The 20,123-nt window shown below is 37.9% G+C and overlaps 5 protein-coding genes across 5 annotated transcripts; 1 reads left to right on the top strand and 4 right to left on the bottom strand.

Moving 5' to 3' along the window:
- Window positions 1–2,416: 2,416 nt before the first annotated feature.
- On the bottom strand, window positions 2,417–4,406 carry BO94DRAFT_497532 (putative mitochondrial carrier protein). Its single transcript, XM_025609322.1, has 3 exons — window positions 3,923–4,406; window positions 3,611–3,762; window positions 2,417–3,553 (listed from the first exon to the last, which is right to left on the bottom strand). The coding sequence occupies exons 1-3, from the start codon at window positions 4,115–4,117 to the stop codon at window positions 2,695–2,697; spliced, it is 1,206 nt and encodes a 401-aa protein (XP_025464699.1). The 5' UTR covers window positions 4,118–4,406; the 3' UTR covers window positions 2,417–2,694.
- A 74-nt stretch (window positions 4,407–4,480) lies between these two features.
- spt16 (chromatin-remodeling protein SPT16) lies at window positions 4,481–8,422 on the top strand. The gene is made up of 7 exons (XM_025609321.1): window positions 4,481–4,958; window positions 5,015–5,099; window positions 5,172–5,293; window positions 5,362–5,514; window positions 5,565–6,996; window positions 7,047–7,645; window positions 7,697–8,422. The coding sequence occupies exons 1-7, from the start codon at window positions 4,779–4,781 to the stop codon at window positions 8,186–8,188; spliced, it is 3,063 nt and encodes a 1,020-aa protein (XP_025464698.1). The 5' UTR covers window positions 4,481–4,778; the 3' UTR covers window positions 8,189–8,422.
- Window positions 8,291–9,658, bottom strand: BO94DRAFT_174614 (zinc metalloprotease). Its single transcript, XM_025605936.1, has 2 exons — window positions 9,135–9,658; window positions 8,291–9,061 (listed from the first exon to the last, which is right to left on the bottom strand). The coding sequence occupies exons 1-2, from the start codon at window positions 9,420–9,422 to the stop codon at window positions 8,393–8,395; spliced, it is 957 nt and encodes a 318-aa protein (XP_025464697.1). The 5' UTR covers window positions 9,423–9,658; the 3' UTR covers window positions 8,291–8,392.
- BO94DRAFT_174642 (CDC50/LEM3 family protein) lies at window positions 9,659–11,890 on the bottom strand. The gene is made up of 8 exons (XM_025605937.1): window positions 11,597–11,890; window positions 11,442–11,493; window positions 11,286–11,384; window positions 11,182–11,218; window positions 11,035–11,131; window positions 10,258–10,972; window positions 10,045–10,207; window positions 9,659–9,995 (listed from the first exon to the last, which is right to left on the bottom strand). The coding sequence occupies exons 2-8, from the start codon at window positions 11,470–11,472 to the stop codon at window positions 9,896–9,898; spliced, it is 1,242 nt and encodes a 413-aa protein (XP_025464696.1). The 5' UTR covers window positions 11,473–11,493; window positions 11,597–11,890; the 3' UTR covers window positions 9,659–9,895.
- A 145-nt stretch (window positions 11,891–12,035) lies between these two features.
- Window positions 12,036–13,750, bottom strand: BO94DRAFT_174998 (SWIRM domain-containing protein). The gene has a single exon (XM_025605938.1). The coding sequence runs from the start codon at window positions 13,386–13,388 to the stop codon at window positions 12,207–12,209; it is 1,182 nt and encodes a 393-aa protein (XP_025464695.1). The 5' UTR covers window positions 13,389–13,750; the 3' UTR covers window positions 12,036–12,206.
- Between the last annotated feature and the right edge of the window lie 6,373 nt (window positions 13,751–20,123).

Here is a 20,123-nt window from a genome sequence, read left to right as displayed (position 1 = left end):
TACTGGGATAATTATTTCTTAAAACTGGCTTATAACTATTATTATTAACTTCTATAATCCAAACTAATAGTACAGACAATCATTAATCTTCTTATTAACTAGATGGTACTGTTAGCTTATCTATAATGGCCTGTTATCTCAACTAATCACAGTACATCCTATTCTCTGATAGCTAACCATGCTGAATAATATATAACTTCTTATTATCTAGTATCTGTATCACGGATTCCATCTAAACTTTATATTAAATAATAGTAATATTATAGACTCCTCTGCCTTAATCTTGGTTTATAGCTTTTAACTATTTCTGAGACTGTTACTGTTTTTGACTATAGTTTTTTAACTAATAATCTGCTTTGCTGCAGCTAAAGTACAAGCAGTCTTGTTTATATTATTCAAGTTCCTTTTTAGATATTTAAGTCTGTTGAGTCTAATGCTGTGCTATATCTAGCTCTATTAGTTTTAATCTGTAGGAATCTTTGTATCCCAAGCTTCTAGATTATACTGATCTTTTATTATTAGCTCGGTAATCTGATTAGTTGTTTTATCAAGGTATAGACTCACTGGTTTATTAATCCTTTCATTATTTCATGTTATATTTATATAATTTATTATTAATCTTGACTGCTGCTTTAATCATCTTTAATAATATGTCTAGTTATTTTTACTAGATAAGTTTCTCTTAAATCTCTATCTTGAGTCCTTCTTCAAATCATGTGATGTAGGTGTTATTATCCTAATCTAAATAACTAATGACTTATAAAAACTCTAAAGTATATTTAGATATCAATCCAGTCTACTTAAATCATTATAACTTTTACTTAATAATTTATACCGCATTAATATCTCCAAATATCTATTTAAGACACTGTTTAAATCTGGTATAACTAATAAAGAGTCATATTATATTATTATCCTGGTTACTTATTAACTTCTCTTATTATTTGTGGATATATGGTTTAAACTAATTAAATATCATCCCAGTCAGGTAAGTAGACATAAAAAAGATCTTGTCTTCCTTATTCTTGAGCTTTTTCTTATTCATGTTAAGATACAGATCTAACTGGGTCAAGAAAGCCCTGAGCTTTGCTTAATTGCTATTAAATGGCTCAGATAGTCAGACCTTAATAGATTTAACTGCTAAGCAACCTTCAAGTAACTGATTTTATCATTCTAAGATAGTAATACTTTCTTGTAACTGATTAACCATACTTATTAGTTTTTGTATTATCAGGCCCTGCTGCTGTAGGGCGCGCGATGAGTTCAATATAGTTAATATAATGAATGATTATTACTGGGTAATACTCGTACTAATTGGTGCTCAATATATCAAATCCTAGGATCGCTTCTTCCTGTTCCTATTAGCTTAGCTTCTATTTCAAGGCGTATCTTTGAACTGAATTAAGGTAAGTCAGGTTAATGATTATCTAAAGAGAACTGGTTTTAAATAGAAGAAGAGAAGTAAGGCCAGATAGTACCGTGCAGCTATCCGTAAGTAAGTACAGATAAGTATTGTCACTAAGCTTTACTAAACATATGGTTACTTAAAGACAGTAGTATTGAGCATGAAGAACAGAACTAACTAAATATATGAGAGAGTGTCCTTATATTCTATCCTTTATCATGGTATCGCCATGATATATTATATTACTGATATGTTATATTGTAGCGCTGCCATGTCCTGTCATAGTGCTGTTATGTTCTGTTGTAGTGCTGTCATGTTATAGCGTGTCAGTAACATGTCCGTTGTGGTCACGTGTTGTGTAACCGTCCCGGTTTGTAGGTTACTCAGATCGGGATTCTACTTGATAAGAGTCCTTGCCTTCCGGACGTCGCCTTCTGCCTAACGAGTCCGCCTTACTAGTTCGTTCAGCTAGCAGGGGTCCGTAACAATCGGATGATGTAAGCAACGGACCGCTTTCTGTTTAGGCCGGGGCTAGCCTGAAAGGGAACATGGGGTTCTACAATTACATAGTATAATCGCAGAAGGGCCCTAATATATACTCCGGGCTGGCTACCTACTTGCCTTAATGGAATAAGTTCTAGACTATTTCTATTCACATGAAAGCATATCCACCGTGTATGTACATATCTAGTATCTGACTATAAGCAGCTTTCTTTACTCTGTATCGTTGTACACTCTACCTATGTGGGGTAGGCCTGTACCGTAGCATACTAGTACTATGTAGCACTACATAGTAAGGACTTACCCCACCTGTTAGTTTTGTTGATTAGTACTACTACCACTACCCAGGCCTAAGTATATCTGAGTAGGTTAACTTTCTTTATTCCGGGGACCATCAAGGGATTTGCATATAATTGACGATTAAAGGCCATTCTCATTTAACCAAGTTGTACACAAGTCGGGCAGAGATGGTCATAACAAAAGTGGTTGATTTCGTCGGAAGTATTGTCACCGAAACTTGTCAATTCGCCACTCTCACTTTCCTCTTGATACAATATGCCATACTAGTAGGAATACTCTCTTCTTCTTAACGTTGTAGCGCTTTGCCTTCCGAAGTGTGTTTCTTGAACAACAGGAGACAATATATTTGCCATAAGGGCGTGGTCATTATTTATTCACAGCGTATTCTGTTATCTACCGAGATACTTCCTTGGAAACTCTTCGGCAGCCAGTTAATTCAAGCGGTCGGCAAAGCGTCCAAGAAAGAGGGTATATTTTCAATGCGTTCGTCATGTTAAGAGAATATCATAGCCATCTTTTTGAATGTATACAGCGTCTGCCATATTAGCGTATTTACGCCGTACCACCTCAAAGATCACTAGCCCAGCACTTGTGCTGGGCACCTGACGAATAGCATCCTTTACGAACCCGCGAAATAGCCAGCGACCCCAGCCACCCCCCCTGTACGCCTTTTTTTTGCACCGTTTGTACGTTTCCTGGTACGCAGAGTAGTACAAGCGTAGCATCTCCCGCCTTGAAGGGTGAAAACTTGCTTGGTGATCAAGATATTCCAAGCGAGCAACGTGGAGGTTCTGTATAGCACTTAACGGGTGTTGTATGCTTTGTTGAGCCACTGACGCAGCAACACCGGCAGCCATCAGAAAGCATGGTTCCAGAGCATAATGAGGTCTAATAAGCGGTACTCCTCGATCACTTGATTGGATGTACTGCGACCTATCCATGTAATAAGTGCACCGTGAGCCGTAGTACCAGGTGAGAAAGGAATAGTAGGCTTGCGACTTTATGAACTCGAAGAAGGAAAAAAAGACTGCATAGCCAAAGGCATCGCGCGTGAATGACAAGCTCCAGCCTGCAAAGATACCACGAACCCCAATCTGGTTGAGTTTGTGGCGGCCATAGTGCCACATACTCTTGTATGGGCCTTCAAGCAAGTCATTGGCACGAAGACGAACCTGAAGAGCGTCCAAAGGAGCAGCTACTATTGACTGAATCGTGCCAGCTATGAAGCCGGCTGCAAATGTACTCGAAGGGGGAGGAGGTGGGTATACACGTTTGATCCCGTGAGACACTGGCTCGTACAAGGCACCAAGGACTTGAAGATATGACGTATAAAGGACGGCACCAACTCTGCCCGTAGGAGTTAGATGATCCATGCAACCAAATCAAAAGGCTGGATAGACCCACCCGGCATTTGCTAGGAGAGGGGGCATGACTTGATTAGGAATGAATTGCCATCCATATGTGCGAACTGCATGGACAAGCAATCCTGGTGTGGTTGTGTGTAAAGACCAACCCGGTTTTGTAGAATGAGGATTTACGGCCCTAGCAAAGGCCTGCCGAAAGGGCAAGAATATCCGTAAGCATCAGTCGAGAGGGATTTGAAAGAGCAGTGCAACTAGATCGAGCAGTGATCGACGACATACCATATAACTGGATAAGATGATGACCTGTCAGTGAGGGGAAATAATTTGAAAGTTGATAAGAAGACTAGAAAGCATACTCAACTCGGGTGCGAAAGAATGCCTTGATAGGTGCCCTGAAGTAGAATGCAACCAGTTGAGCACTGAGAGCACGAACCCCAGCAGCGGAGGCTGCAGTAGCTGCATTCTGTCGCGGATTCCTGCGCGGAGAATTCCCAGGGTCTAGGCTTGAACTTTGATCAAAGGCAGATAGTGCTTGATTAGCTGCCATGATGAGCTGTGTGAGAAATCGTCTAATAGTGTGCTGGCTTATTAGATACAAATAAAAGCATGGCGCTTAGACTGAAAGCATTGCTAGTCGGCTCTTCGAGACTTATGGAATAGGTCTTGACTTGAAGCACATTATACACTGAATGCGGATGAACTTGTATGGTAATAAAGTGAGTGAATATAACGATCAGTAAAAAGTGACTGCTTTTAAAAGGGACCCAATAGAAGAGAAACGTGACTGAAACATGGAAAGAATGGATTAGGAGAAATAATAATTTGGCCTTGGTACGGAGTAAGGCATGAATGATTATATCTGGAGCAAACAGCTCAAACACTGCTGATTTGTCAGGAACACTTGAGCGAAACGCGTCTTCGGGGTTTCGCGTTTGCGCTACCTCATCTTAATTTCTTCTAAGAAGTAGGAGGCGACAAATGAAACTCAATTACTCTCATTTATCGCTCAAATTCAGATCCTCTGTAGGAAGCCTTCTCCTATCAGCCTACCTGTGAGCCCAACATAGAGCTTCTCTCATTGCAAATCCTTGCCCTTCGACGTTCTATCGCTCTTATCCTTAACATTTGAAGGTTTCTCCTGGGCTTTCTGCGGACGTCGGAGTTATCTCAATAATCCGTCGAGCTGTTACTATCGGCACATTCACATCATGGCCGAAGAAATCGTGATAGACAAAACTACTTTTTTCAATCGATTATCAAGCTTCTATAACGCATGGAAAGCAGATAAACGATCGAGTCATGCTATTTTTGGTGGTGTCTCGTCAATCGTCATTCTAATGGGAAAGACCGATGAGGCGAACAGCTTTCAGAAAAACAATGCAATGCATGTAAGGTTTTCAGCGACCTCAAGTCCTTTCTTTAGCTCACCTAGTATCTCTCCTAGTTCTGGCTGCTTGGCTACGAGTTCCCTGCTACGCTCTTAGTTTTTACAACAGAAGTGGTGTATGTCGTGACTACAGCGAAAAAAGGTAATATCTAAGTCAATATCATATAACTGGCGTCGGTTTCTTGCCTGGCTGACGGATATTTTAAACCCACAGCCAAGCATCTTGAACCCTTGAAGGGCGGCAAGATTCCGGTGGAGATATTGGTGACTTCCAAAGATCCCGAGGAGAAGATGAAATCATTTGAAAAATGTATCGAGGTCGTCAAAAGTGCCGGTGTGAGTATTTTCTCCGTAAACGGGGGTCATAATTTGATACTGCATGAAAACTAACTAGCGACACGAAGAAAAAAGTTGGTGTCCTACCAAGAGACACAACGGCAGGCCCTTTTGCTGAGGATTGGAGGAGGGCTTATTCAGTGTTGTCAAAAGAAGTAGAAGAGGTCGACATTTCGTCTGCTCTTTCTGCTGCACTCTCAGTCAAGGATACTGATGAATTAGTATGTTCACCAACCTTTAAGATGATGCTGGACTGACCCAGACCATGAAGGTATCGATACGAAATGCGTCGCGGGCATGCAGTGGTCTGATGTCTGAGTATTTTGTTGATGAGATGTCCCGCCTGCTTGATGAAGAGAAGCAGATGAGCCACAAAGCTCTTTCGATGCGTATCGATGCGAAGATAGACGATGCTAAATTCTTCAACAAGCTGGCAAAGTTACCCGCTGAGTTTGACCCTCAACAGATCGATTGGGCCTATGGACCTGTGATACAAAGTGGGGGGAAATATGATCTCAAGCTAACTGCGGTCTCGGACAACAACAACCTGCAACCGGGAATAATCATCGCTGGCTTTGGAATCCGTTATAGGACTTATAGTTCGTTGATCGCTCGCACCTACCTGGTAGACCCGACTAAGTCCCAGGAGGCAAATTACGCCTTCTTACTAAACGTTCGCGAAGCCATCATTAAAGAGGTTCGTGACGGGACTACGGCCAAGGACCTGTACAGCAAGGCGATTGGCCTGATTCGAACTAAACGACCGGAGCTTGAAGCTCATTTCCTGAAGGCTGTCGGTGCAGGTATAGGTATCGAGCTCCGAGACGCCAATATGGTGCTCAACGGGAAGAATGACAAGATCTTGAAGAGTGGAATGACCTTCGCTATTACAGTTGGGTTGACAGATGTTGAAGACCCGAACATCAAGGACAAGAAAAGGACTGTTTATTCAATGGTCATCACAGACACTGTTCGTGTTGGGGAAACTGGGCCTCTGGTATTCACGAAAGACGCCGGTGTGGACATGGACTCGGTATCATTTTATTTTGGCGACGAAGAGGAGCCTCAAAAACCCGTCAAGGAGAAGAAGGAAGCAAAATCCAGTGCCGTTGCCAACAGAAATGTTACAAGAACGAAGCTCCGTGCTGAACGCCCTACTCAAATCAATGAAGGTGCTGAGGCACGGCGACGTGAACACCAAAAGGAGTTGGCTGGCAAAAAGACTAAGGAGGGTCTAGACCGGTTTGCTGGCACCACAGGGGACGACAACGGCGTCACGCAGAAGAAGTTCAAGAGATTCGAGTCTTATAAGAGAGACAACCAACTGCCGACGAGAGTGAAGGACCTGACTGTTTATGTAGACCAGAAGGCTTCAACTGTTATCGTGCCCATCATGGGTCGGCCAGTACCCTTCCATATCAACACGATCAAAAATGCTAGCAAAAGTGACGAGGGAGAGTATGCCTACCTCCGCATCAATTTCCTTTCACCAGGTCAAGGCGTTGGTCGAAAGGATGATCAGCCTTTTGAAGACCTTTCAGCGCATTTTCTGCGCAACTTGACACTCCGGTCCAAAGACAATGGCCGACTTGCCCAAATCGCCCAAGACATCACAGAACTACGAAAGAATGCTTTGCGACGCGAACAAGAAAAGAAGGAAATGGAAGACGTGGTAGAACAGGACAAGTTGATTGAAATAAGGAGTAAGTATCGCCACTTAACCTTGCTAGTTTACAGTTGCTAACCTGCATAGATCGTCGTCCTGTCAAGCTGCCCGATGTGTATCTTCGGCCTCCTCTAGATGGTAAACGAGTTCCAGGGGAAGTGGAGATCCATCAAAATGGTCTTCGTTATATGTCGCCTTTTCGAAATGAACATGTGGATGTTTTGTTCAGCAACGTGAAGCACTTGTTTTTTCAACCTTGCGCTCATGAGTTGATTGTACTGATCCATGTTCATCTGAAAACACCTATCATGATAGGGAAAAGGAAGACCAGAGATGTTCAATTCTATAGGGAAGCCACTGAAATGCAGTTCGATGAAACCGGCAATCGTAGGCGCAAACACCGCTACGGGGATGAAGAGGAGTTCGAAGCCGAGCAGGAGGAAAGACGACGAAGAGCAGCTCTGGATCGGGAGTTCAAGGCTTTCGCCGAGAAAATTGCAGATGCCGGAAAAGACGAAGGTGTGGATGTTGACATCCCATTTAGGGAAATCGGCTTTACTGGTGTCCCAAATCGCTCCAATGTTTTGATTCAGCCCACAACAGATGCTCTCGTACAATTGACAGAGCCACCATTTCTGGTGATCACCTTGAATGAGGTGGAGATTGCTCACTTGGAGCGAGTCCAGGTAATTATCGACCTTATCTTCACGTTCTTACTTCTACTAACGCAACTGTAGTTTGGGTTGAAAAACTTTGACCTGGTGTTCGTTTTGAAAGATTTCCACCGGGCACCTGTGCATATCAATACAATCCCTGTTGAATCACTGGAGGGGGTTAAGGATTGGTTGGATTCTGTTGACATTGCGTTTACAGAGGGACCGCTAAACTTGAACTGGACAACGATCATGAAAACAGTTGTAAGTGACCCCTACGGGTTCTTCGCTGATGGGGGTTGGTCATTCTTGGCTGCAGAGTCGGACTCGGAGGGCGGATCAGATGAAGATGAAGAGTCCGCATTTGAGCTTTCCGAATCGGAGCTTGCAGCGGCCGACGAGAGTTCAGAAGACGACAGCGAGTTTGATGATGATGCTAGTGCGGAGGAAAGCGACGATTTCAGTGCCGACGAAGACAGTGGTGAAGACTGGGATGAACTTGAACTGAAGGCAAAGAAAAAGGACAGGGAAAGCGGCCTGGAAGATGAAGATCGTGGGAAAAAGCGCAAGAGATGATCTAGCATTCTGCCCGACAACTTTTAATCATTAGGGTTTACTTTTATTAAAGTCATCATCAAACGGCCCGGGTTGTACAAGAATTCTCAAATGCAAATTGCTAACGTCGACGGATGATTGTTCTACGGCCGATTCTTGTTGTGTTTGTTTCCACCTATCTGATAACAGCATATATGTGCATAAACATAAATAACACATAGGACCTCACTTCCCTTCTCGCATAGCAAACCACATACTCCTCATCCTCTGAGCTTGATCAGGCGTGAAGTTTTCATAACAGTCATCAGATGAATAATCCATGAAGTTATGTATTGCATCAAGGCCAGGAAGATCCGGGCAGGAGTCTTTCTCAGCAGGACACCCGTTTGTTGGTTCAGATTGCTCGGGTGTGTCATCAATATAATCACCCTCATTATCAGCAGAGCATGATTCACCCTCGAATGTATGCAGCAGCCCATTCCAATGGCCAATCTCATGAACCGCGGTGCCACCTTGGTTATATTGCGTTAAACTACCACCAGGCATAGTCTCCGCGAGGACATTACAGCCATCCTTAATGTAGCTAGAGCGAGGACTGCTGGCATTCACACTCGGATCAGGCAAAGTACAAAAGCCAAGGACATTCGACGACTGGTCCGATACATCTGTCCGTGCATTGTCAACCTCGCGAGTAGCCCGGGAGGCACCATCCGATGACTCCTGGAGGTCTGTTTGGAAATAGACATTCAGAGTGCTGTAGTTTCCCCTTCGTAGAGCATTCTTCATTCCTAGCTCATCATCATTGCGCGCCCACGAATCGTTAACCTGGCGAGTGACACCCTCCAGTCGATATGATATAGTGGCACTTTGGTACGCTTTCTGAAGATACGATAGCTAGAAGGTTTCATCATGTTAGGAACCCTCGGCATGACAATATCGCAACGGCCATGGGTTTGGTACGACTAACCTGGCTAGTTATCATTTCGTCTGATACCGTGTTTGCCGCTCCGTTGCTGCTTACGATATGGAACCATGTTTCGATTTCAATTGAGCTGACTGCCTCCCGGTTATCCTCATGTGCAGTCTCATGCTGAGACTCTAAGTCATTTAACCTCCTGTGCTCTGCCCTGAGTGACCCATCAGGCCCTGCCGTAGCACAAAATCCACGCTGTGCGAGTAGTGCGCTGCATTGGACCGGGAGATTGGAAATAAGGATGATCGCCAGAAGTGTTTGGAGGTTGAATAGCAGCATCATGATGATTTCTGGCACTGAGACTTTTCCATTGGACCCGAGCAAAAGGATAGCGGGAATGGATTTAAGGCTGAAGAAGTTGTCGCCAATCGCTACGTGGAATTTGAAAATGCCCCAAACAAAACCAGTCGTGTCAGGAATGCTGCATACCCAGGGACCGTCCCAACAAGGGGTAAACGCGTTCACTCTATAGACATAGATAACACTTAATCCAAAACAGGCTCACATTAGCAAATGTATCTTGATCAACTTGTGTAGTCGATTTTTATGATATTTTTTTAAAAAAGAAAGAGAGAAAGAAAAGGGATTAAAGAATATGGGAACAAGTAGAAATCCACAACACCAGTACCTATAATCAGACCCTGTGAAAACGCCACCTGCAGACGCCTTTTGATAGTTCATTGGTTCAGTAGACTGGTTCTAGCTACCAAACAGAGCGGGGTCGGAACTAGCATTGTTGAAAGTGCAGAAGTTGTCTAAGGAGCATTGGAGCTAAATCTGCCATCTCGTCCAGTCGACACAGCCGTACTTTCTTGCTCGTTGTTCCAAGTCAAGTAAGTGTGATCGCCAAGTTTCCTATTAAATTAGTCTCGGCACAAACAAAGCATTCATCAATACCCCTTACCTAGGTCGAACTAAATGCGCAATGGTAAACAATGCTCCGAGAACGATACAAAGACCGCCAACGACAACATATGCAATTCCCATGAACGGGTTTTGGCCTCCCATCACCGTTCGAGTAGATATGAGTATTGACTTTGTACCCCCATACTCGGTGACAGGGAAACCTACAAGCGGTTAGCACTGACCTTGACACCCACTTGATTTCCAGACTCACGGTCTTCAATGTCCAATTGGTAGCTTCCTGCAGTCATTGCCGTTGTATCGTTTCGGCGCGATAACTTGCTGAAAGCCGGCAACGCTGCAGTTCGCATCCAAACCATGAATTCCTCGTCCTCATGGAGGTCAGGAATTCCGTCCTCATATCCGTTTGGGTAGCGATCATGCCAGTTGGGCGGAGGAACAACCTGCCACTTATTATACTGAGTCTTTTTTATAAGTTGCTTGTCACTGTCCCAAGCAATACCCTTATTGGTCATGCTGTACGTCTCAGCACTGACGCCACTGCTCAGGAGCTGCGGACTGCGGATGGTATCGTTGAACTGAGAGTTAGCGATAAGACCGCATGGATAATATGCTTTGCCAGTTGTAGGATCGAGCTTGAGAGGGTCACAAGAGCCGCCATCTATGGTGCCATTGTCAACTGCTTTCCCTTTCAGTTGGTCTGTATCCATGGATTTTACGTATCTCCGATGGTTCTGGTAGAAGTTCGTCAAGCGGTAATACAAGAGGACAGGTGGCTCTAAGGTATCCGGTATATCGAAGATCAATCGACATATAGTAGTTCCACTTTCGTTGAACCTTTGCCAGGTCGGGGTGGATTGTTCGCCTGTAGACTTGAAGGATGTCTGAACTTTATTTGATATCGGGTCTGCATAAGAGGTGGGCGCCTTTTCGGCACATTCGGAGTAGTCTATGACTATCTCTTGTACCTGACAACGGCTGCTTGTTGGTCAAGGGGAAATGTGCATTTTGTAGGGGAGGTAACCCATACTTGTGAACTAGCCCATAGCAAAAGCCCGCCAATGGGAGCAAATATCACACCTATAACAAAGAAAAGAGGTAACACACTCTTCGGAGTCAAGATTGGTCTATGCGTGTCAGCAGGAAGCTGCAATATGCCATGATGATTGTAGCTTACTGCCAGGCCTTTAAACGTTGTTGTCTGAAGGCAGTATCTGGAGGTATTGATCAGATCCAAGATATCACGATTCATTGCAGGGTGGGCATTGAATGGGTCCTCACTGGCTGGTCTCCTATTTTTAGGCTTCTTATCATCAATATCCCCCCTATGTTCTGGCTCGTCCAAGGACTCCGCACGGGTCGCTTCGGGATGAGACATTGCTGTTCAGATCATCCATCAAACTTCGAGATCAATTATTACAGAAATTGTAGCAATACCAGGAGAAGAGGCTCTCTGGGAGTTTAACATTCAAGGTAGGGAGATGATGGTCTAAGTGATGGTGGCGCAGACTTAGCAGGTGACGGAATTGCATAGTTGGCGGGCTTTGACTTCCCGACGTCCGGTGCAGGGAGCAAATTGGATTGTTACCAACATAAATTCTTTCCAGAGTGCCCGGAGGCTCTCATGCCACTCGACAATGGATCGCTACCAGTATGTTCTTTCTTGCTTTCAAAATCGGTCTAAACCATTTAATTGAGCAACAATCTACCACTCTAGAGAAAACTTGACGTCTGCCATAGCAAGGCGTCGGTACAATAGTCAGAGGAGTGACATATTGTCGGACAGAAGACCTAACCTATTAGAGCCAATTTCCCCGATCACTCGGGGAATGCAGCGCCAGACAAAAGAGAAGCAATGAGACAAGGCAATGACGGCAGATAAGGCTATCTTAAATCAATGCCATCGATGTTGAATGGCCTAGCGCAGCGACGATAAAAAGAAGGGGAGTACAAAACATCATCATATGCAGCCTTGTCACTTGATCGCAAAGAATCCAGCTATGCCCAGTGACAAACGTAAATAACGTGCCAATACTCGGCGGCTATTTGGAGGGAGGGGAAATTGTAAGTCGGCAAAAGCAAGTGGGCTGATGAACATCCAGAAATGTGAAGGTCGCATCTCTAAGGTATCATCGAGTATGGTATCATATAGAAACAGCAGGCATTGGGGTCCACGATTTGATATAATTGGTCTTGTGCCCGTTATTTTCGATACTGTCGGAAATGTTCAGGATCGAACCAACCAACACGCTCATATGCAGTCCAGAGCTTGCTTGCTTTATTCACATCAATCTTGCAAGCCTGTTGAGCATCGGTCTTGCGAAACTCCTTACCAACATTCAAAGCTTTCACGCGGGAGTCGAATATGCGGCGCTTGCTGCACAGATAAGTTGCACAGGAAAGCCTTAGAGTGGCAGCAAGATTGAGCTCAGCAGAGCTCAGCAAGTGTCGGTCCGGATCATGGCTAAGATCTAACACTTGGCCCTTCCAGTCTGCCTTCAACGCCTTTGCATTGCCCCCAAGCGTCTCTATTGAAGGAGAATAATCTTTGATGGAATTATAATCTGTATCATCCCGGTTTGTGCCTATGGCGCGAGACGGCTTGGCACTCATCGGGGGTGAGTCAAATGTGTCGAGAATTTTCTGTTTCGGCGTGGTCCTTGGTGTCCGCTTTACCCTGGGTGTTCGTTGCACACGTGGTTGGGCAGCAATTGTCCTCTTTGTTGGGGCTGGTGCAATCTTTTTCAGTCTCGCTTCCAATGCACGAGGGCGACAACGGTTCATCATGATCAACTGACGCTCTAAAGTCTCTCGCTCTTCCCTGGCCCATGCTGCTGGATTGCGGTTAAATTGAGCAGATACAATCGGTACGCATGACAGAGCTAGAAGATATTCGTCGCGCGTCGGCTTGTTAATTTTATTTTCAAATCTTGCCATGTGAGAGTTTATATGTTGGTCAACCAGCGCTTCCGCAGTCGGGGGAAGAATGGATCCAAACAACGGCTCATCAGTGGCAATATCAGTAAGAGATTCGTGGCGGGGGAAGAGAACGGGGTCCCTAGAGGAGACGACCACGACATCCTTCTCAATATGATCCGATGTGTTTGATCGCCTTTTTTTATTTCCTGTATAAGGAGTAACAGGTGGCGATGGCAAGTCCATTTCTGACTGTGTTCGCTTTCGATCACTCGAGATAGGAGGAAGTCTCACTTCATGACTATAGGACGGATCCTGCGACATTGTATACGGTGAAGATGTATTGGGATGGAAATTTTCAAGAGGTTTGGACTCTGGGGGGGACATTAGAGTGGAAACAGACGGCAGGCGACTCATGTTGACCTTATCACTTCGACTGAGCAGAGAGGCAGCAGTGAATGAGGTCATCGCATGGAATAATTCGATGATTAGAATTGAGTCACGATGAGATTTGAGCGTGATGCTTCGTAGGACGACTAGCTGAAGATAAATACAACACAAAGGTCACTACTTCTGAGGTCAGTCCTAGGTGGTCTTCGGATTGAAGGCGAGAATGTGTTTGTACGCTGATGAGATGGTGTTAATGGAAGTCAATGGAACTGAGATTTGGCAATAATGCTGGCAAAACACACGTGCAAATGATTTGTCAGGGCCGCCTCTTTGTCTGGTGGCAATTAAGTGGATATGGCTTGGGTCTCGGCGATAAGGCTCACACTGGCCGAGAAGGCTGGTGTTAATAATTGATTATGGGTAATCTATGTTCTCCCAGTACTCCCGACCAGAAATCTGTGAAAGAAGGGGTATTCTTAGAGTAAGAAAAGCAATCCCTCCTATTAGGAAGTGAGTTGTTCTCATAACAGACAAATAAAACGAAAAATTGGTGTGTATGAGTCAACGTGCCGATAGCAGGGTTTGGAACTAGGTACTAGTGATGTGAGAATACAACAACACTGTTCATGCGGGGTTGGCGCGTGGCAGTAAAAGAGAAACCAAGTTGTCCGTGCCAGCGTCTAATCCAAACCGCCTATTTCCGGATAGGTGATAGAAGATCAAATGTAATAGTAGAAGCGGGTGACCTAGCGCTTGAGCAATTACAAGTCAAATATGAATCAGAAGGACCGGCCTTCCGTTCTATGATACGATGTGGTGGGAAGGCCATATGATGGATGGGTTGGGTAAGTGATCTACCACATGACGACAACTGCTACAGGAAAGCGGGGTCGAGTACCTACTGGATAACGGTGTAATAATAGAAGGGGGGTGGAGGGCAAAGGCTGTTGGCGGTTTGTGTGGTATCCATTGAGGGGCGATAACCCCGTTTGGCGGTGTACCCACCAATGGCTGCTGTGGCTTGCAGCCTTTCCCCGGCATGTTAGGCTGAAAGATAGGTAAGAGTCAGATCATCTGTCGCTGCATCACAGCCTGATAGCCCAGCAGATGAATCATAATTGAACTTGAGCCCCACAGTTTCTGTTGTTGCCTGACAAGTCAGACTGGGCACCCTTTCTTCAGTATGCAACAGACAGTAAATACTCTGTGCATACAAAGTATCATTGTGTGTCATGCATTGGCTCAGATCGTTGCTCAATGCTCACCCTTACATACATTATTTACTTGACATTATCTACTCCCTAACTATCTAGCATATCGCGCAGGTGCCATCATTTATCTGCTGTGAGCATTTGACACGTTCAGGCATCTTATAGAATATGGATTTAACCTGACTTGCACATTGGTCAATCAGCGATCACTGTTTCTTTATTCCCCTCTCTTTCTCTTCTTATTTTTGTCTGTGTGTTTCATCAACTGACTCGGGTTCACTCCTGATTCGGCATAGAAAGCCTATTTGGCAATTGCCGCAGACCAGCCCGCATCGCGTGGCTTGTTGTTACGACCACGCGAATACCCTTCCAATATGGCAGTTCTTCGCTGTATGCGGAGTACTAGACAACCACTATAACCAAATTGGCCCAGGTCACACTTATATCTCCAGCCTGGGTTGTTTATGCGCCCTTCTGGAATGAGTGCCTACTTTTTATGCTCGATAGCTGTGGCAGCGTAGCAAGGAAGACGATGAATGTGAAGTAGTATGATGATCATCAGAGAGGAGGACCCGTCAACATAGCTATATACTAAAGACTGATATACATATACGGAAGAAACGCGGGGATAACCTCCAGTAAGAAGGCAGGGCAGTCTGTATGTAATACAGATTACCGCAGAAGACCAGAACCTCTACTACATATATAAAAAAAGAAGCTGATAAAGTAGTTATATGTATCTTTTTAAATTGAAGAAAAGCAATATCCTCATTACATGAAATAGTAAAATATTAATATCAAACTTAAATACTAAGACTAAGAATATTTTTTATTTTGATAAATAAAGTCTAGAATATTTATATCATCTTTATAAATCTATAAATCATGGTTTACTCTATAACTAAGATAATAAATAAGATATTATTTAAAGAATGAGACGGCCGTTTAACAGAAAATAAAGTCATATTGGTGCTAACTACTCTAGAACTTTTAGTGTGAAGAGGGAAAAAAAGGAAAACAGAAAGTATTATAGATATTTGCTAAAAAATAATATTAGTAATAGTAAAGTAAATAAAATTAATAAAATAATATAAGTATTATACAATACTCAGGAGAGCTGCTATTATATTATCTCTTTATTTAGATCTAACTATCCTCAGTTAGAGAGATATTATTATTATAATCTACAGTAAATTTGTTTTTTTAATTATAATAATCTATAATATTTGTCACGGTGTGACTAGGACACAACCTTGCTAAGTATTGCATGTGACTCTATATACAGTTAAAAAAATTTTATCCATGTAATCCTGTTCATAGCCTTAAGCTATATCTTATTTATTAATATATATATATATAGCTTAATTAAAAATCTATCTAAATATAAGTTATCTTGATTAAACTTGCTTATTTAAATTCTTTATCTTATTATTTTATTAGCTAGTATCTTGATACTATATAACTCTTTCTTAAAATAAAGAATTACTTTAAAATATTTATAATCCTGTTATCTTTATATAATTTAAATAAGTTAAATAAATGAATTTAATATATTTTTAAATATACTTGAAAATAATATAATTATTATAAATAAATCTCTATTTTCATTATAGAAATATACTGTAAATAAAACTACTTGTAATATGATATTATATCTAAGAATATTCTGTTTAAATATTAGAGCTAATAAATTAATAAAATTAATAATTAGCTTATTAAGATATATATTAAAAGAAAGATTATCATTTAAAAAAAGATTAAACTATAATTAAATATATTAATATAATATAATTAGTTATACTTATTACCAGTAATTCTAAATTTATTATTGAAAATTTAAGAATATTCTTAAAGAAATAAGTATACTAATTAATTAATATTATTTTATTTTTATACTCTCTAAATAACTACTTAATCTTAATAAGTTTAAAAATAATCAAGTAAATCTTGATTAATTTATCTTATAGATTTAGAAAAAGATAATTATAAATTATAATTATTATTTATTTTTTAAGTGTATATATTCTATATTATTAATTACTTTAAAAACATATTTTATAACTATATTTAATTATATATAAAAATGAAAGATATATATTAATTAATTATTCAATATTTCTTGATTTTAAAAAAATATTTAATGATTTTAACTGTATCTGTAATACCTGAATTTAATTATATTATTTAAAATAAAAGATAAGAAATTTAATATTCATTATATTAAATTTTATTATTCAATTTAAAAGGCTGAATATATCTTAATACTTATTTTCTAATATCAAAAAACAGTATTAATTAAAAATTAAAGATTATACTACTAAATAATATCTTTTTAAAAGAAGATTCTTATGTCTTGATATAATTTTTATAGATCTTAACTAATTAATACTTATAATATTTTATAGGCGTCTTCTACCTCTGCCTATCCTCCTCCCAAATGACTGATTCTGCTCGCCTCTTCTTAGACGCCTCAGGCAATTCCGTGACAGACAGTGTGCTCTCCTGGTGTACCAGGATCACAGAACTTATAAGAAAATAGATTATCTGATTAAGTAACTCATATAATCAAATAATTTAATAGAATATTTATTATATTGATTACTAAAAACTTTAAAAAACTAATGATTGATTTTATATCTTTATATATACATTATTTATTTTATATAAACTTATAATATAAGATTTAATCTAATTTTAAGATTAATCTTATACTATTTTATATTTTCTTATATATTTTAATAATTTTAATTATTCTTTTTACAAGGGAGGCTTGGAATCAAAAATAATATCTTATACTTAAAATATAATTTTATAAAAAGAATTATTTAATTTATTAAATAATTTTATTACCAAGCCTTTATATTTTAAAGAATTAAATCTATAATATAATAAGAAATCTATAAATATAGCTGGATTAATTAACTACCCTAAAAATAATAAAAATAATAATATAAAATTTAAAGGAGAAACTGTATAAAAAATAAGAAATTAAGAAATTATAACTATGGAGAGATAACTAGTAAAGTTAAACAAAATATTAATTAAGAAAAGATATAAAGTAGATTAAAATATACTAATTATGAGATCTCGAAGTAATTTTTCTAATTTCTTATTTAATTAATAGAAAAAGATTTTTTTATTATACTATAATCTTTTACTTTAATTAAAGATTTTAAGATCATCTGTAAGAGTAGTACTGAATATAAAATATTATAGAAATAATATAATTAAATACTTTACTATATAGTAAAATTAAGAAGTTATTTTTAAATAAATAATTATTACTGTTAAGGTGCGGGCTGGCGGGATGGTAAGATAGAAGACTCAAGCAGGTAGGTTCAATCAAGGTAGCTTATATTCAGGCGGATGGCTAGTTAAGCTATATACAAGTTAATAGATAAGATATAGCTTAAGACTATAAATAAGATTATAAAAATAAAAGATTTTTTAATAGTGTGTAAAGGCACATGCAAAGTTTTAATAAAGATATAATTTGATTATATTATAATAATATATTTCTTTATTTAAGCTGAGATTTGATAAGATGAGGGCTTTTATAAATAATAGTAATAAAGGTTTTTCATTATCTAATAAATATTCTTTAAATACTCAGTAGGCTTGGTAATAGGATTAATATATTTTATTCATTTTATAAAATATATTAAATGGAAATAATCTTTCTCTTAACAATTCTAAAAGAAATCTAAAATCTTTTTAATCTTTTATTTTTTAAATTTATTAATTTTAATACAGGTTGGAGGAGGTTGGTACTAGGCTAATAATAACTTATTAGCATTAAAGATAAGTAGACTGATATTAAAAACTAAATAAATTTTTATATCTAATAGAAATCTTAATTAATAAGTATAGAAGTTAATTATCTATTTATTTAGATATAAACTTAAAATATTTGAATCTAATTTCTTATTAAGCTGCAGTATTTTAATATGATAAGTATTAAATTAAATCTTTTAATTTTACTGGAATTTTTGAATGAGATAATACTTTTTATTTATTATTTAAAATAATAGATTTAAAAAATAATTATCTCTATCTTTATAAATTTAATAATAAACTGTATTTTTGTAATAAATTATTCAATATTTTAAATTACTAGCTAGCTGGAAATAAGAACTAGCTTAAATTCTATATAAGAATATAATCTGTAGTTAATAAAAAATGATTATCTTAATTATATTTATATAAATTATCTTTGATATAAACTTAATTAATAATAGTTATATATTCTAATTATTTTATAAATAGTTTATATAAGTTTAAAAATATTATTTAAGTATTATATCAAAGTTTTTTAATCTGTCTGTTAATCTCTGGATAATTAATAATTAATAATTTCTTCATAATATTTAAATATTCAATTAGATATTTCTAAAACTTAGAAATAAATCAAGATTTTTTATCTAAAAGAATAAAATAAAATAAACCATATAATTTCTATATATATTAAATATATATTAAGATTATAATAATAATATTAGCTGTAGAATTCCAGAAAATCAGATGTTTTATTTTAATTAAATAATTAATTATTATTAATATAATATTATAATTCTAATTTTCAGACAGACATATAATAAAATCTACTAATATATTTTATTATATATATTTTAATATTAATGAAAATTTTAAAATATTTTATTTTACTTTCTAGAAGAGAATTTTTTATAATAAATACAATAATTTCTTATTATTTTATATATTAGTACTGGTTAGATTAATAGTATTTTTTAATTAATAACTTATAGATATAAAAATATCTAAAATATTCTAATACTAGTTTATTATAGATTAAATAAATTAGTTTAGCTTTTAGCTTATTATAGTTAGAGATTTAAAGATAGTCTTTATAAAATAATAATCTTTTTTTATAAAAGATTAAGAAAATATCTGGATAGTAATTCTTACTTATTATTAAGATTTTTAAAATATTATATATCTATTTATTTTTCTATATGTTTTGATAGGGTTATCTAGATTTTCTCTAATAATCTTAATATGTTTTTATTATTAAATATTATATTAGCTCAAGAATAGATAACTAGCATAAAGATTTTTCTAGAAAAGACTTTTTTTAAATATAATAAAAATAAATTATATTCAATTGATACGGGATTTTTCTTCTCAGATTCTGATAGAGATAGATTATATTTAATTAATATAAGATTTTTTAATTTTATAAGTCTAGTATATAAACAAAATCTAGATTTTCTTATTTTAATATAATCTAGCTCTGATATAACAAATATTCATTTTTCTTAAAGATTTTTTTAATTTTCTGATTAAATTATTAGACTCAATACTATAATAACTAGATTAATATATAATATTAAATTAAAATAGAAATTCTAATTACTAAGCTTGATATTAGTTTAGAACTTTAACTAATATAAAGTATTATAAATTATAATAGTCTGTAATTATCTGCCTCAAAAACAGTATTTTTTTCAAATTTTAAATATTATTTTTTAAAATAATAAATAATTATAAGTAATTCTTTATTATAAATTTTAGAATTATATTCAGTTAATAAATCCTTTTTTTAAAAAAAGATAATAAAATAAAGTAGACTGTTCTTTCTGTA

This window comes from Aspergillus sclerotioniger (assembly GCF_003184525.1).
Source record: "Aspergillus sclerotioniger CBS 115572 chromosome Unknown BO94scaffold_24, whole genome shotgun sequence".
NCBI lineage: Eukaryota > Fungi > Ascomycota > Eurotiomycetes > Eurotiales > Aspergillaceae > Aspergillus > Aspergillus sclerotioniger.
The sequence above is the reverse complement of the archived record's forward strand: the minus strand, read 5'-3'. Positions and strand labels throughout refer to the sequence as shown.